This window comes from Ovis aries, chromosome 20 (genome assembly GCF_016772045.2).
Source record: "Ovis aries strain OAR_USU_Benz2616 breed Rambouillet chromosome 20, ARS-UI_Ramb_v3.0, whole genome shotgun sequence".
Taxonomy (NCBI): Eukaryota; Metazoa; Chordata; class Mammalia; order Artiodactyla; family Bovidae; genus Ovis; species Ovis aries.
In genome coordinates, this window is record NC_056073.1 from 28,210,280 (window position 1) to 28,229,083 (window position 18,804).

General features: G+C 40.3%; 2 protein-coding genes and 1 pseudogene across 2 annotated transcripts; 1 reads left to right on the forward strand and 2 right to left on the reverse strand.

The window, feature by feature from the left end:
• The first annotated feature begins 2,834 nt into the window (after nucleotides 1-2,834).
• On the forward strand, nucleotides 2,835-3,782 carry LOC101114473 (olfactory receptor 11A1). The gene has a single exon (XM_004019013.3). The coding sequence runs from the start codon at nucleotides 2,835-2,837 to the stop codon at nucleotides 3,780-3,782; it is 948 nt and encodes a 315-aa protein (XP_004019062.2).
• Nucleotides 3,783-7,269: 3,487 nt separating this feature from the next.
• Nucleotides 7,270-8,184, reverse strand: LOC101112357 (olfactory receptor 1361-like; annotated as a pseudogene).
• Nucleotides 8,185-16,495: 8,311 nt separating this feature from the next.
• Nucleotides 16,496-17,449, reverse strand: LOC101114731 (olfactory receptor 12D2-like). The gene has a single exon (XM_004019014.5). The coding sequence runs from the start codon at nucleotides 17,447-17,449 to the stop codon at nucleotides 16,496-16,498; it is 954 nt and encodes a 317-aa protein (XP_004019063.5).
• Between the last annotated feature and the right edge of the window lie 1,355 nt (nucleotides 17,450-18,804).

The following is an 18,804-nucleotide window of genomic DNA, read 5'->3' on the forward strand; positions in this document are numbered from 1 at the left end:
CATTTACTGTTGGCTGTAGACAGTGGACCTTACAGGAGTTCAAAGAAGGGGGCTTTCCTTGTTGGTCTGTTAGAAAAGCAATGGGAATGAAGCAAGGGTTTGACTCAGATGGATGACAGTGAAGTGACTGAACACAATGCTGGGGATGAAAAGTCAATAGATCAGCCTGGTATCTGTGGAGAATTTGCAGAAGGGAATAGTAGGAGATGAGCTGTCAGGCAGGCATTTGGGCACGGAGGACACTGAAAGGCCATATAATCATGTAGACGTTACTTTGTAATAATACGCCAGCTTCCTTCCCCTTGAATCAGGCCCAGCATTGGCAAGGCCTTGATAAGCCACATAAACTACTCCTCAAGGGCTGTCTCAACTGAAATACTTTTCTGGGATGGTGAAAGATATGAAAGCTGGGTGTAGGGTAGAAGGATTGAGAGCTTAGCAGAGAGCATTAGCCCCCATGGAGATGGAAAGGTGGGTTTCCATATAACCCTTGGTTTCTGCTCTACTTTTGGTCAAGCCAACAGTTCAGGAACCTCCTCTGGAGAAAGACAAGTATCTCAGGGGGCTGATATTTCCTTTTCATTTAAGGTTGCTCTCCAGTCAATCTGTAATTGGTTCTCAGGGGCCCCTCCCCTCTTGGCAATTGTCAGCCCTCTTTTGTGATAAAGGGAAGGACCTACAACAAGGAAAAGCCAAAGGAATTGGGAACCTAGAAAAGGACATGGATGGAAGAGAGAATGGCTCTGGGGAGTGGAAGGTGACAGGTGTGACATTTCTATTCAATGTCCTACATTATTTCAGGTTGAGCTCAAGAAGGGAGGAGTTGAAGTTGGGAAACTTCAATAATCTGAACTCTTTGGAAGATCTTAGCACATAGTCTGCTTTTCACAATTTTTTTCCTTTGGAAGTGCTTGCAGGTGAGTTTCTTATTTTTGTATAATTGTTCACAGCTTAATTCACAGATTCTTTAAAATATAAGTAAAGAATTGGTATTTATGGAATTTTCTCCTCTGATCATAAACACATTTTCTTTAACCCAGAGAGTCAAAAGTCTGTTTTTCAAAGGGATTTGAAGAAATCCCAGTTGCCCTCTGGAATTCCAGTGTTGCAACGTCTTCCACTAAAACTTTCCCATTTCTCTATAATCTTCACTTCCTTTTATCTTCTGTTTTCCTTCTTTCTCCCCACTTCCCCAACCCCTTGAAAAATAGAGTGAAATGTGGTGATCTGAAAAGCCAGGATTGTGCTATGACTTGAAAATAGTTTTCATGTGAGTGAATTTTTATTTTTTTATTTATTTTACTTTACAATACTGTATTGGTTTTGCCATACATTGACATGATCCCAGACATGAACCCCCCTCCCACCTCCCTCCCCACAACATCCCTCTGGGTCATCCCCATGCACCAGCCCCAAGCATGCTGTATCCTGCATCGGACATAGACTGGTGATTCGATTCTTACATGATAGTATACATGTCTCAATGCCATTCTCCCAAATCATCCCTCCCTCTCCCTCTGAGAGTTTTTGGCTGCATAGCAGGCAGGATCTTAGTTCCCTGACCAGGGATCAAACCCGTGCCCCTGTGGTGGAAGTGCACAGTCTTAACCACTGGACCTCTATGGAAGTACCTGAGTAAATTTTTAAAACATTCCCAAGAACCGTCTTGTGTATGACAACCATATTTTCACAGACTCTGCTAGCTGATTCTGTGATAACACACACACACACAGGAATAGCTGCATTTTTCCTATATTTTTCCCCTCTGCTTCCAATCATTTGATACATTCTCATTTTTAATAAACACACACACATCCCTTTGGATAGCATATGAGATCTTCCTTGCAGGTACTCAGGTGCATTTTCAGCTCTTCACTCAGTTACATGTCTTTGCTTTCCATTGTGTCTCTCCTGCCTAGAATGCTGAACTCACTCTCCTATCCTTTGCCTGGCTGACTCTTGTTCTTCAAGACTTTTTACCTACAATTACTTCCTCAGGGAACCTCTCTGACTTTGATTATTACACTCCCTCAGATCCTAGTCTGGGTTGAGTTTCTCTCTACTCACGTGGCATCTGTACATTCCTCAGTCTTATTATTTGTCATGTTTGTAGTATAAAATCTTGTATGAAATTAGAATGTAAAGAAGATTATTTTGGTAAGGGAGAGGGGAATCTAGAGACTGCGAGGCCAAAATTGTGCTAAAGAGGTCATGACACTAATGGTGGGATAGCGAAGAGGGACTATATAAGAATTTCCCAAGCAACAATTGATAAGGTGCTAGAGGAATAAGAGACAGTGTTAAGAAAAAGATGACTACAATACAGTAAACTTGAGTATCAGACAGAATTTTCAAACCACTCACAATGGAGCTGATTGTGCTCAGGAAAGACAAAAGAGATTAAAAAAAAATCACGCTGATTGTAAGCTGTGATAGGACACAAAGCAGACATTTGAATGGCATTATACTGTTGCTCACGAGGAAGGCTCTGTGACTGGTTATAGAGATTGAGAAGGTAGAATGTATTATATCATAAAAATATTAGATTGAACTAATAGGTTAAGGTTTCCAAAGACTGGAATGTGAGTTTGGATCAACTTTCTTGAGTCTTGAATATGTGCACAGTTAAGGAATGCAGTGGAGGACAGGAGCTGGAAAAGCAGTAAGCAACTAAAAAGGGGAGAGAAGAGGACAACATGTGTTAAAGATTCTTGTTTTTGAGACTGACCTTTATCTTTTTCATTTTAGCTCTACTTATCTCAGGCTTGGTGTAGAAGATGCAAAGATGCACTAGAATCTGTCACTTAATCACTGCAGAAACTTGGATGATCTTCATGGAAATGGTCTCCATAGGAAACCAAACTATTACTGAATTTGTCCTTCTTGGTTTCTATGTCAGAGCTGAGCTGCATCTCCTTCTCTTTATTGTGTTCACTGTCATCTACGCATCCATCATCCTAGGGAACATGCTAATCATTGTGGCGGTGGTTAGCTCTCAGAGACTGCACACACCCATGTATTTCTTCCTGGCTAATCTGTCCTTCCTGGAGATCCTCTACACTTCCTCAGTGGTGCCCAAAATGTTGGAGGGCTTCTTGCAGGAGGCAGCCATCTCTGTGGCTGGTTGCTTGCTCCAGTTCTTTATCTTTGGTTCTTTAGCCACTGCTGAGTGCTTCCTACTGGCTGTCATGGCATATGATCGCTACCTGGCCATCTGCTACCCCCTCCGCTACCCTCTCCTGATGGGACCCAGGTGGTGTTTGGGGCTGGTGGTCATAGCCTGGCTCTCTGGCTTTCTGGTAGATGGATTGGTTGTAGCCCTCATGGCCCAACTGAGATTCTGTGGCCCCAACCACATTGACCACTTTTACTGTGACTTCATGCCTTTGATGAGCCTGGCCTGCTCAGATCCCAGTGTAGCCCAAATGACAACATTCATTCTGTCTGTGGTCTGCCTCACTGTTCCCTTTGGACTGATTCTGACATCTTATGGCCGGATCGTGGTGGCTGTGCTGAGAGTTCCTGCTGGAGCCAGTAGAAGGAAGGCTTTCTCCACGTGCTCCTCCCACCTAGCTGTAGTGTCCACATTCTACGGCTCTCTCATGGTTTTGTACATTGCACCCTCGGCTGTCCACTCCCAGCTCCTCTCTAAGGTCTTTGCCTTGCTCTACACTGTGGTCACTCCTCTTTTCAATCCTGTGATTTATACCCTGAGGAATAAGGAAGTTCAACAGGCACTATGGAGGCTTCTGTATGTTAAGCAAACTGAAACCATTGATTGAAGGAGGATGGTGGTAAAGATGTAATTTGGACTTTGGGATGTCTTCCAGGATTGGTTGGGTAGGAATAACTGTTCCGTTTTGACATTTCCCTCTGTGATAAGTTTAATAGTTATACTAAAAATGGGTATTGTAGAACAATAACTTTAAAGTGCTTACTTAAAACATTTTACTTTAATATTTTATTATTTCTTTATTAAATAGGCTGTCAATATTTCCTATAGTAAATAGCTATACAAAAATAGCAACACAAAACAAATCTAGAGATCTTGGCTACCTGTATTATATATATAAAACAAGTTGAATCATGGAAGTTTGTAATCTAGTTTTCATTGATGACTATGTCTTGAACCTCTTTTTATTTTGACCAATATGTACTTATTTATTCTTGTGAGATTTTTAGCATAGCTAAACATGATTTAGTAATCTATTGTGAAAGCTCTTAGTTCACCATACAAATATAGTTTTTAGATTTTCCTACAATAAATTCTTAGGAGTTGAATTTCTGGGTTTAAGGAAAAACATATTAAAATAAATTTAAAGCTGAATGCATTTTAATTGTTTAGCTATTTTGTTATAGAAAATTTCAAATGTACACAAAAGTAGATAAAACATTAAAATGAACCCCATATAGCCATCATCTAGCATCAATATCAACATTTGCCAATCCTATTTCTACTGCTTAAAGCTTCTTCTTTTTTCTTTTTCTGGAAAATTCTAGAGCAAATTTCAGTTGTATAAGTATTGTGTTGTGTGTGTTTGTATAAATTGTATCCTGTGTGCAAGTACATTTGATCCTTGAACAACATGGGTTTGAACTGCATAGGTCCACTGAAAGGCAGACATTTGCAATAGTAAAAACTGCAGCAGTACAGGATTTGTGGCTGGTTGAATCTGTGGATAGGGAACTTCATATGTACAGAGGAACCATGTGTATGGAGGATCAACTCAAAGTTATGGGTGGATCTTCACCTTCTCAGTGGTTCATTGCCCTTAACCTTGGTGTTGTTCAAGGGTCTACTGTATTTGGTATGCTCGCTGACTGATAAAGACATTTAAAGAAAAAAAAGTGCCAAACCTGATGCCACAATATTTAAAAATACTACTTCAATGGCATCTAATATACAGGCCGGGTTCAAATTTCTCTAATTATCTTTAAGTAAATTCTTATAATTAAGATGTAAACAAAGTTCACACAATGTATCTTGTATTTCTTAGTCCCTTATTTCACAGCAGTCCTTCTTCTCTCTCTCTCTCTTTTTTTTTAAAACCTTTGAATTATTGGAGAGATCTCTTTATCTGTAGAACAGTTTATATTCTACATTAAACTTTCTGCTGACTTATGGTTTTGTTTGGTGTCTACCACTATATCTTGTATTTTACATAAAATTGTTTTGTGTCGGTCTCAGCCTGTTGATGGTGTTGCGATGCCATCAGTTAAGAATGCCTCGGGCACTCACTTGGGCTGACCCCACAGACATTTCTCTGATCAAGGTCAATGATGTGGCTGGGCTGACCCTTGTGGTTCTTATTATGATTGCAGGATGCTCCTCAGCAACAATCATGATAGAACTTTGAAAAAACAAACCTTATTTTTTCAAAGTTCTGTAGACTGCCAGGCTCACTGTAGACTGCCAGGTTCCTCTGTCCATGGAATTCTCCAGGGCAGAATACTGGAGTAGGTAGCTGTTCCCCTCTGCAGGGGATCTTCCCAATCCAGAGATCAAACCCAGGTCTTCTGCATTGTAGGCAGATTCTTTGCTATCTGAGCCACCAGGAAAGCCCTGAAAAAAATAAGGTTTGTTATTCATAGGTCTTGGAAGTTACATGGCACATCTGGGGCCACACAAAGAGAATTTAGGGAGAGAGAAAGAGAGACGGAGGCTCTGCTTCTATTAGGGTCAAGGGTGGGGGTTGCCTAGGGTTTCATAGGTTCACTCTTTATAGGTGAATATAAAACATGAGAGCAGGAATTAAAGCATGAGCGGGAAAAGCAGAGTAACTCAAGTGGTCAGTTAATGGAGGTCATCCAGGGTTTTCTAAAAGAAGAACTTCATGGGTGGGGTGGCCCAGCTATTTATCTAGATGTGTAGTTGACTATACATTTATTTGAGATAAATGTGTTTGAAATAAATGCCTGGCAATCAGAAGCTTAATGTCAAACACTTACATTACAATAAAAAGTGTAATTATCAGGCACTTAAACTACAAAGCTAATATTAAGATAGAAGCTTGATTGGATCTGGGTTAGCTTTTTAGCAGAATATCATAGAGCTCCTGTGATTTCTACTGCACCATATCATGAGGTGCACAATGATTGGTTGTCCCATTTTTAGTGATGCTATTTATATTATTGACCAGAGGGTTCAGGTGGCATCTGTCTGGTCTGTGTATTATTCAGTTTTCAATCAGATTTTCACCTAATATCTTTAGGGGATAAAAGTTGATAAAAGTTGCTGATTAATGCCAAAGTGATTTAATTATTTGAACATATATTTTCTTTTAATGTTTTGAATGTATCTGTAGCTGTTGTAAAACATTTGTCTATGGATTTCTATATCTGGGCCACATCAAATTTAGTTTTTATTCACTTCCTTTTCTCTTGAATATTGATCAGATTTTACCAATTATTTGTATGACTGATAATTTTTTGATTGAATATAGGTTGTTGAGGAAACTCTGGATTCTCTTACTTGCTTTAGAAGAAGATTGGTTTTTGTTCTAGCAGACATGTCAGTTCATGGAAGGTCGTCTTGACCTTGAAGATCATCTTGAATCAAGTAGGCTTGGTTTTATGCTCTGGGAGTATGGATTTGTGGAAAGCCCAAGGTGTCACTCTCTTTTGTGATATGACTCAGCCTCCAAATTCTCTCTTCCTGGTAGCATGGTCAGGGTTTTGGATTTAGCCTGTGTTCAGTCAGGTCTAGTGTACTCAAGGATGTGGTTTTTACTCTTAAGACTTGGACTTTAAGAGTGATAGTTTGATAACAAGGGTATTGATAAGGTGTGCAGAGCAGCCCACTTTCCTGGTACTGCTCTTCTCCAAGCCCTGCTCCACTTTTTGTGTGTTTTATTTCAATCCTATAGCAGCTTCTTTCTGATAAGTCTAAAATGGTCTTTCCATTCATACCTTGAAGTCAGCCACAGCATCTGTTTCCCCCAAACTATTTTTGGATATCTTCTACAAAGATCCCTCTTCTCTTGTGCCTTATCCTACAACTTTCAGTTGCTTGAGGTGCCCCATGTTTCAAACTCTTGATTTCTGATTTCTTGGTGAGTGGGATTGCTCATGTGTTGATTCACAACCTTGGGAATTCCCTGGGTGAAATATTCCCTAAATATGGAAGTTGTCCTGGTTTCTATATCAGTTTTATTTCCAGTTGTCTATGTAACACTCTGTGTGAATCTTGATGTTAACTGACGCACTTTGTAAATGTGGTGGTGAAGTGGGGAGAGATTTTTTCCAAATGCTTTTTTATGGAGATTATCCTTAATCCCACGAACTTTTCATACTCAGAATCCTTTTCAGGGAACTCTTCACTTCCTTATTTCTTAGACTATAAATGAAAGGATTGAGGGTGGGGGTTACCAGGGCATACATGACAGCAGCACCCAGCTCCCCAGAGGCATGAGAAGCTGACAGGGAAAAGACTGAGCTGTAGAAGAGGATGACTGTGGAAAGGTGGGAGCTGCATGTGGCCAGGGCTTTCTTTTTCCCCTGTGCTGATGGGACCCGAGATACAGCAAGGAAAATATGGTCATAGGAGTTTATGATGCAGAGGAGAGGGCCGATTCCTAAGAGTCCTGTCAGAACCATCATCAGGTCCTCATTGAGGTGGGTATCAGAGCAGGAAAACCTTAAGAGTGGTTTGAAATCACAAAAAAAGTGAGGAATCTCTAGATTAGTATGGAATGATAGTCGAGTTAACATCAAGGTTTGGATCAAAGAGTTGGAGTGGGCCACTTCCCATGCCCCACCCACCAGCAGTGCACATCTGCAAGGAGTCATTAGGAGTGCATCGTGCAGGGGATGGCAGATGGCAGCATAGAGGTCGATAGCCATGGCAGTCAAAAGCAGGTTGTCCATGTTAGCAAAAACTGCGAAGAACTATAATTGGGCTAGACACTCAGAGAAGGAGATCGATCCGTTGCTGGTCCACAAAGTCTCCAGCATTTTGGGGGCTGTGGTGGTAGTGGAGCAGAGGTCGACCAGGGAGAGCTGGCTGAGGAAGAAGTACATGGGAGTGTGGAGGTGGATGTCAGCACCAATAGCCAGCAGCAGTAGCGAGTTTCCTAAGAGACTCAGCAAGTAGAGGGTCAGGAAGAGACCAAAGAGGAGCTGTGGCTTGTCTGGGTCAGGGGACAGTCCTGAGAGGACAAAGTCAGGGTTTTTGCTGCAGTTCATTTCAGGTCTTGATGGGCTACAGGAAAAGAATCAGCATAAAGAGGATTCACTTAGTTAGCTACAGATGGATAAAACCTTGGATCCTTTCCCTTGGCAATGGGTTTTACTTATACCACCAATCGGAAGAATGGATAAACAAAATACCAGTGGGGAAGACAACAGGTGTACCTCACAAAAGATGGTCAAATTAAGGAAACATCAAGGGAAGAGAATGAGAGAAACAACAGAGATTTCCTGGAGGTCTTAAAGTGTAAAGAGTTTTCTTAATGATACTTTGTATAATTGGTGATTTAACTACTTGCTTGTTAATCTGTTTTCTTCACAAGACAGTGAGTCTTTCAAGGCACAGGCTGTGTTTCAGTACTTAGCTTAATGCCTGGCACATAGAAGGGGCTCAATAAATACCTACCCACCTACACAGTCAGTATCCTCCTAACTGTTTTCACAAGGATCATGCCCCCATCCCATACATTCTCCATACTATGGTCTTTTCAAAACAGAAGATCTCATCATGTCACTTCATTGTTTAAAAAATGGGTCTCTACATACAAATGGCCAGTAGGTGCATGTAAAGATGCTCAGCATTGCTAATTATTAGAGAAATGCAAATCAAAACTACAATGAGGTACCACCTTACATGAGTAAGAATGCCCACCATTAAAAAGTATACAAAATGATAAGTGCTGGATAGAACATGGAGCAAAAGCAACCCTCTTACACTGTTGGTGGGAATGTAAATTTTTGCATCCACTGTGGAAAAAAGTATGGAGGTTCCTCCAAAAACTAAAAGTAGAGTTGCCATATGACCCAGCAGTTTCACTTCTGGGCATGCTGCTAAGTCACTTCAGTTGTGTCTGACTCTGTGCAACCCCATAGACGGCAGCCCACCAGGCTCCCCCGTCCCTGGGATTCTCCAGGCAAGAACACTGGAGTCGGGTGCCATTTCCTTCTCCAATGCATGAAAGTGAAAAGTGAAAGTGAAGTCGCTCAGTCATGTCCTACTCTTAGCGACCCCTTGGACTGCAGCCTACTAGGCTCCTCCATCCATGGGATTTTCCAGGCAAGAGTACTGGAGTGGGGTGCCATTGCCTTCTCAGCACTTCTGGGCATATACCCAGACAAAACTATGATTAAAAAAGTCACATGTACCCTTATGTTCATAGCAACACTATTTACAATAACAAAGATATGGAAAAACCTAAATACTTATTGACAGATGAATGGGGAAAGAAGATGTAAACACGGAACACAATGGAATATTCAGTTCAGTTCAGTTCAGTCGCTCAGTCCAGTTCAGTCGCTCAGTTGTGTCTGACTTTTTGTGACCCCATGAATCGTAGCACGCCAGGACTCCCTGTCCATCACCAACTCCCGGAATTTACTCAAACTCATGTCCATCGAGTCAGTGATGCCATCCAGCCATCTCATCCTCTGTCATCCCCTTCTCCTCCTGTCTCCAATCCCTCCCAGCATCAGGGTCTTTTCCAATGAGTCAACTCTTCGCATGAGGTGGCCAAAGTATTGGAGTTTCAGCTTTAGCATCAGCCCTTCCACTGAACACCCAGGACTGGTCTCCTTTAGAATGGACTGGTTGGATCTCCTTGCAGTCCAAGGGACTCTCAAGAGTCTTCTCCAACACCACAGTTCAAAAGCATCAATTCTTTGGTGCTCAGCTTTCTTCACAGTCCAACTCTCACATCCATACATGACCACTGGAAAGACCGTAGCCTTGACTAGATGGACCTTTGTCGGCAAAGTAATGTCTCTGCTTTTGAATACGCTATCTAGGTTGGTCATAACTTTCCTTCCAAGGAGTAAGCATCTTTTAATTTCATGGCTGCAGTCACCATCTGCAGTGATTTTGGAGCTCCCCAAAATAAAGTCTGCCACTGTTTCCCCATCTATTTCCCATGAAGTGATGGGACCAGATGCCATGATCTTCATTTTCTCAATGTTTAGCTTTAAGCCAACTTTTTCACTCTCCTCTTTCACTTTCCTTAAGAGGCTTTCTAGTTCCTCTTCCCTTTCTGCCATAAGGGTGGTGTCATCTGCATATCTGAGGTTATTGCAATGGAATATTACTCAGTCATTAAAAAAAGAAATAATGCTATTTGCAGCAACATAGATTGACCTAGAGATGATCATACTAAGTGAAGTAAATCAGAAAGGGAAAGATGAATACCATATGATATCAGTTATATGTGGAATCTAAAAAATGGCACAAATGAACGTATCTATGAAACAGAAACAGACTCACAGAACTAGAGAACAGGCTTGTGGGAGTTCCCTGGCAGCCCAGTAGTTAGGACTCATTGCTCTCACTGCCTGCCATGGCTGGGGATCAATCCCTGGTCAGGGAAGTAAAAAGAGCAGACTTGTGGTTGCCAAGGGGGAGGGGGAAGAGGAGGAAACAGGTGGAGGAGGTAAGTATCGGGCATTTAGGATTAGCAAAGCAAAGTATTATGTATAGGATGGATAAACAGCAAGATCCTACTTATATGGCACACTGAACATATTCAATATTCTCTGATAAACCATAATGGAAAAGAACATGAAAAATAAAAGATGTATAACTGAGTCACTATTTTGTACAGCAGAAATTAAAACAATACTGTAAATCAACTGTACTTCAATTAAATTTTAAAAAATGAATCTCCAGAGAACCATTGCTGTTATGAAAAATACCTTGTCACGTCTAGAAAGCTCATTTGGTTTTGACCTCGAGGTGTCTCACTGTCCACTCATCGTCTGTTCCCCAGCAACACTGGCTGCACTGTGCCACCTTACATATAGCACGTTCATTCTCTGCTTCAAGTCAGTTCTTGCTCATCCTTCTAACCTCTAACTTTCTTAGGAAAGTCCTCCATTGCCTCTTTGTCTAAGACAATGCTTCCTTTTCTGTGTTCTCATGGCACCTTGGTAGTTTACTGCAATTGTAATATGGAGGATGTAATCACATTTATTCAAATATTGAAGTTATTTAGTTAATGTTGGTCTCCCTAACAAAATGCTATGATCATTATGGTTGAGATTGGATCAGGTTTTCCTCTCCAGTGCTTGGAAATCAAAGTATGATATATGTCAGATAATGAAATAAATGGTAAGTGAAGGTAGGAGAGGATGATGGGTTGTCTTCCCCCAAAAGTATTTCTCCATTTCAAGAATAAAATTTCTTTCCTACAAAAACTGTCCTGGTAACATGGGTTGGAAAGATTGATTCATCTAATTCCTTCAAGTTGAGACCAAGTACGGTGAGTTTTATTTCCTATGAAATGTCCTTCACTTCAGACTCTTTCTCACTTTTTATTTTTTTATTTTATTTTTTATTTTTTTATTTTTTTAATTTTAAAATCTTTAATTCTTACATGTGTTCCCAAACATGAACCCCCTCCCACCTCCCTCCCCGTAACACCTCTGTGGGTCATCCCCATGCACCAGCCCCAAGCATGCTGTATCCTGCTTTTTAAATTGTCATTCTTTTTGAACTTTCTCTAGTCAACTCATTCCCAGTTAGTTTCATCAGCAGCTAACAGGCTTCACTGTCTCTACCTCTAGTTGCTAAGTTCCAAGCTATCAGCATCTGCCATAAATTTTAGGGCTTTCTTCTTTGGGCCTGATTCTCCCTGGTTTACATTTTTCTAATATCTTTTTTCGTGTTGCATCACATATCCACTGGTGCCTCTATATCAAGAACTTCTGCATCTGCATCCTCCTATCAGTAAGATAGGATTTTCCATTACTCAGCAGCATTCATTCTCCTTTTCTCAATTATAGTATAAATTCCTGGGAGTAGGGACCATGCATGAATGCATGCATGCTAAGTCGCTCAGTCATGTCTGACTCTTTGCATCCTATGGATTGCAGCCTGCCAGGCTCCTCTGTCCATGGGATTCTCCAGGCAAGAATACCAGAGTGGGTTGTCATGCCCTCCTCCAGGACGTCTTCCTGACCTAGGGATTGAAGATACATTATATCTTCTGCATTTGCAGGCAGGTTCTTTACTACTAGTGTCCCCTGGGAAGCCCAGTAGGGATGATGGTTCTTTAAACTATTTTAAGCACCACCTAGGTCATGAGTATATGGTTGTTTCCAAGGATTATTGTTCAGTAGTTGCTCTCAAAACATGAAGACATCTATGTATTTCTCATGTGTGAGTAGAGGAGAAAATGCCCTTTGTGTCAACTACTGTGAAGAGATGAACTATATTCTGCTTCTTGGAAATAATCAATTACACCTGAATAAAAGTTTTATTTGTGTCTGCTAATAATAAGTTGTGTAAGGCAGATGCTCTTCAACATTTTTGCAGTCTGTGGCATCCATAATCAAAGCCTTATAAGGAATCTTGTGATAGGCACAGTTACATTTTCTTTTCCACTGATAGTATCATTTCTCCCTTTTTTCTAACAAACTTTAAATGTTCCAGTGTTAACTGACTCAGGATAAAGAGACTTAACACTTTTCTTCTTCAAGCCAAGCATTTTTAAATACGTGAGAACAGAGATTCTGAAACCTTAGCATGCTTAAGGATCATTTACTGAGTCAGGGAAGTCCCAGATTCCTAGGATCCACCCAGAGGTTCTGATTGAAGAGTTCTGAGGTGGGACATGAGAATTTGCTTTTCCATCATTCTCCAACATCAGATGATGTGGATATCATTAATGTGCTGTGTAGAATTCAAATATAGCAAAATATATTCTTTTATCATCTGTATTGCTCTTTTTTGCTTTCATTTTCTCTATCCTTTTTCATTGAGAACTGAAAGATTTCCCACTTTTTACAAGATTAAGTCTTCATGTACTCCTTTATCTCTTTCAGTTCATTCACTCAGTTGTGTCCCACTCTTTGGGACCCCACGGACTCTAGCCCACAAGGTTCCTCTGTCCATGGGATTTTCCAGGCAAGAATACAGGAGTGGGTTGCCATTTCCTTCTCCACTTACCGCTTTAGAATATTACTTCTTCAGCTCAGACAGGGCTGTAATTCTCACATTCCAAATCTCTCAGGTTATGCCTTCTTGACTATTACTGAATAGCCTCACTGTTACTATACCCACCTCTAGGTTTATATTTTATATCCATCTCTCAATTATAGTATAAATGATAGAATTATACTATTATATATATGTACATATACTTAGAACTCTAGAGAATATATGGTTTACCTTAGGTCTCAAGATAAGTGTGGCTCAATATTGAAATTACCTAAATACTGTTTTAACACCTCAAAGTAATGAGGGTTTTCTAACCATCTTTAAAAGTTTAGCCTCAGATAGAGCATACCCGAAACCTGGTGAGTTCCTGTAGCCTTCTCCAGATGATGGCCCTGTTCTCTGATTTTAGAGCAAAGTCGTCAAAAAACTCAGTGTCTCCACTCAGTTCAGTTCAGTCGCTCAGTCGTGTCCACCTCTTTGCGACCCCATGAATCGCAGCACGCCAGGTCTCCACTGCTTATTGCCAATTACTTTTCAAACCGTTTGCCTTTAATCTTCTCTTGAACTGAGTTCAATCAAACGTTTGGTCTCACCATTCCACTGAATTCACTCTTGTCAATGTCAAAGTTCAATTCTCAGTCTTTAAATTACTTGACCTCTCAGTAACACTTAACAGACTTGATGCTTTTTTTTTTCTTACCTCAAACGTTAAAAAAAAAGAAAAAACCCAAAACAAAAAAACCTGGCTTTCAGAATACCCACCCAGCTCTCACTTTCCAGTGCAGACTTGTTTTCAGCCTCACTGGCTGCTTGCTGCTCCTCCTTCTTCTTACTCACTTTTGTACCTCTCCTCCTTTCTGTCTTCTGTGCTTATATATCTATAAACACATAGCTCTCAAATTATACCTTTAATTTCAACTTATATTTCTAACTCTAGACATATATATTTAATTTCCAACTAAACATTTCTACCATAGCAGTTTTACCATTTAAGATATGCTCTTTCAGCTGGTTTGATTTATATACCGCCCTAGAAACAGATACACAAATCAAAAGAGACTTTCTACGTTATGTAGCCCACCAAGTACAGAACTTGACCTCTCTATGGTCCACTTTGAAAGTCCCATTACTCCATTTGCCACATGACATCTTCAACCCCTGCCTCTAGTTTCTCTAATCTTTACTCCGTAAGTGATGACCTTAGAAATATTCATTCTATCCAATGTTATTGGTAGGTGGATGGGAAAGAACAAAGAATTTGAGGGCCTTGGAATATTCTGATGTACCAGCTAAAGACAATGCATTTAGGAGCTGAGCATTATCAATCTTCATTTCTCTTGGGACCAAAAAGTGTTTGGCCTCAAAAGAAATCTTTCTGGCCTTAGAGACTCAGTTCCCAAAGTTACTCATTAGTGAAAAACCTTGAGGAATTTTCTGTTGAGAAAGTTTCCTATAGATAGGGTTGAGGATGGAAATTAACAATTAAACAGAAGCCTAACATTGATTTGGAAGTAACTTAGAAAAATTATTTAAAACGCAAAACTTTTACTATTCACTGGTCTGTCTCCTTATGTAAGAGTAACTTGAAGAGACTGATATACAGCTACAATATGTCATATGTGTCCTTTTATTTTCAGTACTCTGAACTTTTGTCATAAAACATATTGAAGTTTATAAAATTATTTTCATACATCTATTGATAAAGTCATCTCAGTTGAGACCTGAAATATATTAAATGGAGTTAGTGCCTCCCTACTGTACTCTTCCCAATTTCTGAACCACAGAATAATGCAGCTTAATTAAATGTGTCTAAACGTCTGTGTTTTGGGTAACAGTGTGTCATGCAGTGGTAGGTAACCATGTGCTCCTCTATAGTTTAGTCTCCATGAAGGTTAGATTATGTAAAAAATTCTGATCCATAGAAATTCTGGTCTGAGGTAGTTCAGGGTTAAGATGCCTTCTCCCATACACTTTCTTTTATAAACAAAACTGGAATTGTCACTGTTTTGTCACTAGAACAAAACTGGACCAAACCATGTGAGTAAGATTAGGACCAAATTCTTTGGATCTACAAAAGTGAATGTAAATAGTGTGAATGATCAGTCCATAACCTCAAAATATCCTCCTATATTCTTACCTGTATATATCTCTCTTTTACTTATTTATTATTACTATTATTTATCTGTGGTTGTGCTGCCCAGCTTGTGGAATCTTAGTTCCCTAAGCAGGGATTGAACCCCAGCCCTTGGCAGTGGAAGTGCATACTCCTAACCACTGCAGGGACACCAGGGAATCCTATATCTCTAATAGTTGTACGTGCTGGCACTCCCCATGGTTTCAGGTCCAGTGACACTTCTAAGAACTTAGAAAGTGAGGAACATAGTAATTCTTGCCTATTACCTCCAAAAATACTTCAGCAGTTACTGTGTAATAGTTTTCACTTAGTATAAGCTTGATGACAGGTAAGGAAAACAAGAGGAATTTTGGATGAGTTCTTCATATTTCACTGATATTACATGATATTATATCACACTGTTATCTGTGAAAGTAAATATAGAAATAAAAAAGAAAATATATTACAAGGAAAAGTCTTGAAACTGAATTTTCAAGAGACCCAAAATTGAGGATGAAATATACCAATGGGCAAGAAAGTTATTCCTGAGATTTTTTTTAAGCTGCCTCCACTTATAACAATATTTTACAACTATCTTTGACAGGTGGTCCAATTGACTTATAAAACATATTTGGAGTCAGAGTTTACAAAATTCTTTAGATAAACCATTGGTTATTTTATCTCTGTTAATTAATACTCAAAATATTTTTTGCTTTAATTACTTACTTGCTTCCAGATTGGAGAAAAACAAATCATGACATATATTATTTATCCCTTAAAAATATCCTTTAGCTCATAAGTGAGTTACCATTTATTTTTCCAGTTGAGTAATCAGGGCCATTAATTCAATACCTTAAAATATTACAGCATAAGATTTTATAGTTCATATTTTGATATATAAACTTACAGGGAACACACACGTAAACAGACCTAAATACTATTCAATTACAGAGTACATGGGTAACTAAGACAAATTTCTGTATCTAATTTTATTCAAGAACACAAAAGAATACATAACAAATCAGTTTCATCAATTGATATCCCGCAACAGATTCAGCATTAAGATTCCACGTCTGTTTGTTTAAGTTTCCATTATATTACTAGAAATGCATTATTTAACAAAATATACTGGACTTACCCACTTACATTTCCTTTATACACTTTCTTCTGCTTTTACAAATGGTAAACAATTAGAAAAGCAGTATGACTGCACATGTCAGTTTTCTCTTTGCCCCTTTATGCCTCAGAAGAATTCTCTCGACTTCAGGTCAGAGTCTTCTACTGATCCCTCTCCTCAAGGCCCCCTTCACTTCCTTGTTCCTCAGAGTATAGATCAGTGGATTTAGTACAGGAGTGACCACACTGTACATAATGGCAATGATCTGATCCTGCTCCACAGAGCTCCCTGTGGCAGGACGAATATAAGTGAAAACTACGGGAGCGTAGAAAAGAACAACTACCATGAAGTGGGAGACACAAGTAGACAGTGCTTTATGGAGCATGCTGCAAGAGTGGGTCTTGAAAAAAAGATAGATAATAACGTAGGCATAGGATAGAAGTGTTAGAAAAAATGGGCCAATGGCAAAGGTCCCTGTGACAGTATTGAGCAGCCACTCATTGAGCTCAGTGCTCCCACAGGCCAACTCCAACAATGGCTTAACATCACAGAAGAAGTGGTGGATATGATTGGAACCACAGAATTTTAAGTGAGAGGTCATTACTGAGTGCAGCAGGGCATGGAAAAACCCAATAATCCAGACAGTGACAGCCATCTGGACACAGACTTGATGACTCATGATAAGAGGGTAATGAAGTGGTTTGCAGATAGCCACAAAGCGGTCAAAGCCCATCACGGCCAGCAACAGGGACTCTGCGCTGCCCAGGAAGTGGAAGAAATGAAGCTGGCTTATGCATCCCAAGAAAGAAATTGCTTTGTGTGTAGAGAGGAAGTTCTCCAGCATCTTTGGCAGAGTCACCGTGGAGTAGCAGATATCTAGACATGACAAGTTTCCAAGGAAAAAATACATAGGAGAATGGAGCCTTGAATCAGAGACGACAACCATCAGGACGGCTGCATTCCCAGCCACATTGACAATGTAAGTTGCAAGGAAAACCACAAAGAGAACAGGCTGCAATACTTGGATGTCTGTCACTGGCAGGAGGAGAAATTCAGTGACTGAGGTTTGATTCAGCATCACTTGAAAGAAAAGACAAAATAACATATGGAATGCAATCTCTGATGGGAACAGAGTCCCATAGCTGAGGATTTTCCCATCTAGACAATAATATTTGGAGGAACATTGCTATTTAAATAAGGTCACGTGTTGGTTATGGACTGTTACTGAAACATTTTAAGAATTAGATTTATCATTAATATTTGTCTTTCTTCCAGGATTTAGCCAGATTATCATCTTCTCTGATACAAGTTGCCCTTTATCATCCTAAATCAACTCCAAAAGCAGGGAAATTTTTAAGTACTCCACCACAGTGCTATCTCTTGACCTAGGAAGAAACCATCTGAAGTTTTTACTTAAGAAAAATAGATAATGAGAGAATAATAAGAGCTATAAGGAAATCTGAATAGAGAGGCAGACATTGGAGCACTTGCTATAAAAAGGAATCATTCAAAGTCTGGGAAATCTATGAAAGGAGAAAGATTTGATTTGACTAGAATAAAAAAGTGAATCATTTCCAGATTCCCAGGGAACATTCCCAGAAAATGTCTAGGGAACATTTCCAGAGATCCCATGGGATTATCACTTTTGTAGTTAGAGAAAATTTTGGGAAATTATCTACCCTTGATTACATCTTTGTTACAGCCTGGCAAGGCAGGGATCAGAACCTACCCCATGACAGGAGTGTGCGGCAAACCGCCCCCCCCCCCCCCACCCCCCGCCCCGAGATTGTCCTAGTAAGCATGCCCAACGGGCATACGTGGAGCTGAACTTGCTGTCTGTCAGCTTCACTGGCTGCCCCTGTGTCCGTCCTCATGGAAACAAAGCAAGATGTTCCTGATTAACAACAGAGCCTTAATTTTACTCCTTCTTGATGGTGCGCTGATCAAACTCCCCAGTATAGCTATTTCCTAATGATCTCATGGACTGCAAGGAGATTCAACCAGTCCATTCTGAAGCAGATCAGCCCCGGGATTTCTTTGGAGGAAATGATGCTGAAGCTGAAACTCCAGTACTTTGGCCACCTTATGCGAAGAGTTGACTCATTGGCAAAGACTCTGATGCTGGGAGGGATTGGGGGCAGGAGGAGAAGGGGACGACAGAGGATGAGATGGCTGGATGGCATCACTGACTCGATGGACGTGAGTCTGAGTGAACTCCGGGAGTTGGTGATGGACAGGAAAGCCTGGCGTGCTGCGTTTCATGGGGTCGCAAAGAGTCGGACACGACTGAGCAACCGAACCGAACTGAACTGAACTGAATGAGCTCATGTGACTTCTGCCAATAAAAGTGAGGGCTGAAAGGAGCCATTTTGTCTTCCTGCCATGGCGAGCAAGAAGGTCCCCTGACTTCTCGCTTGCCAAATTATGTATATCTATATTTCATTACGGGCCCCCCTCAAC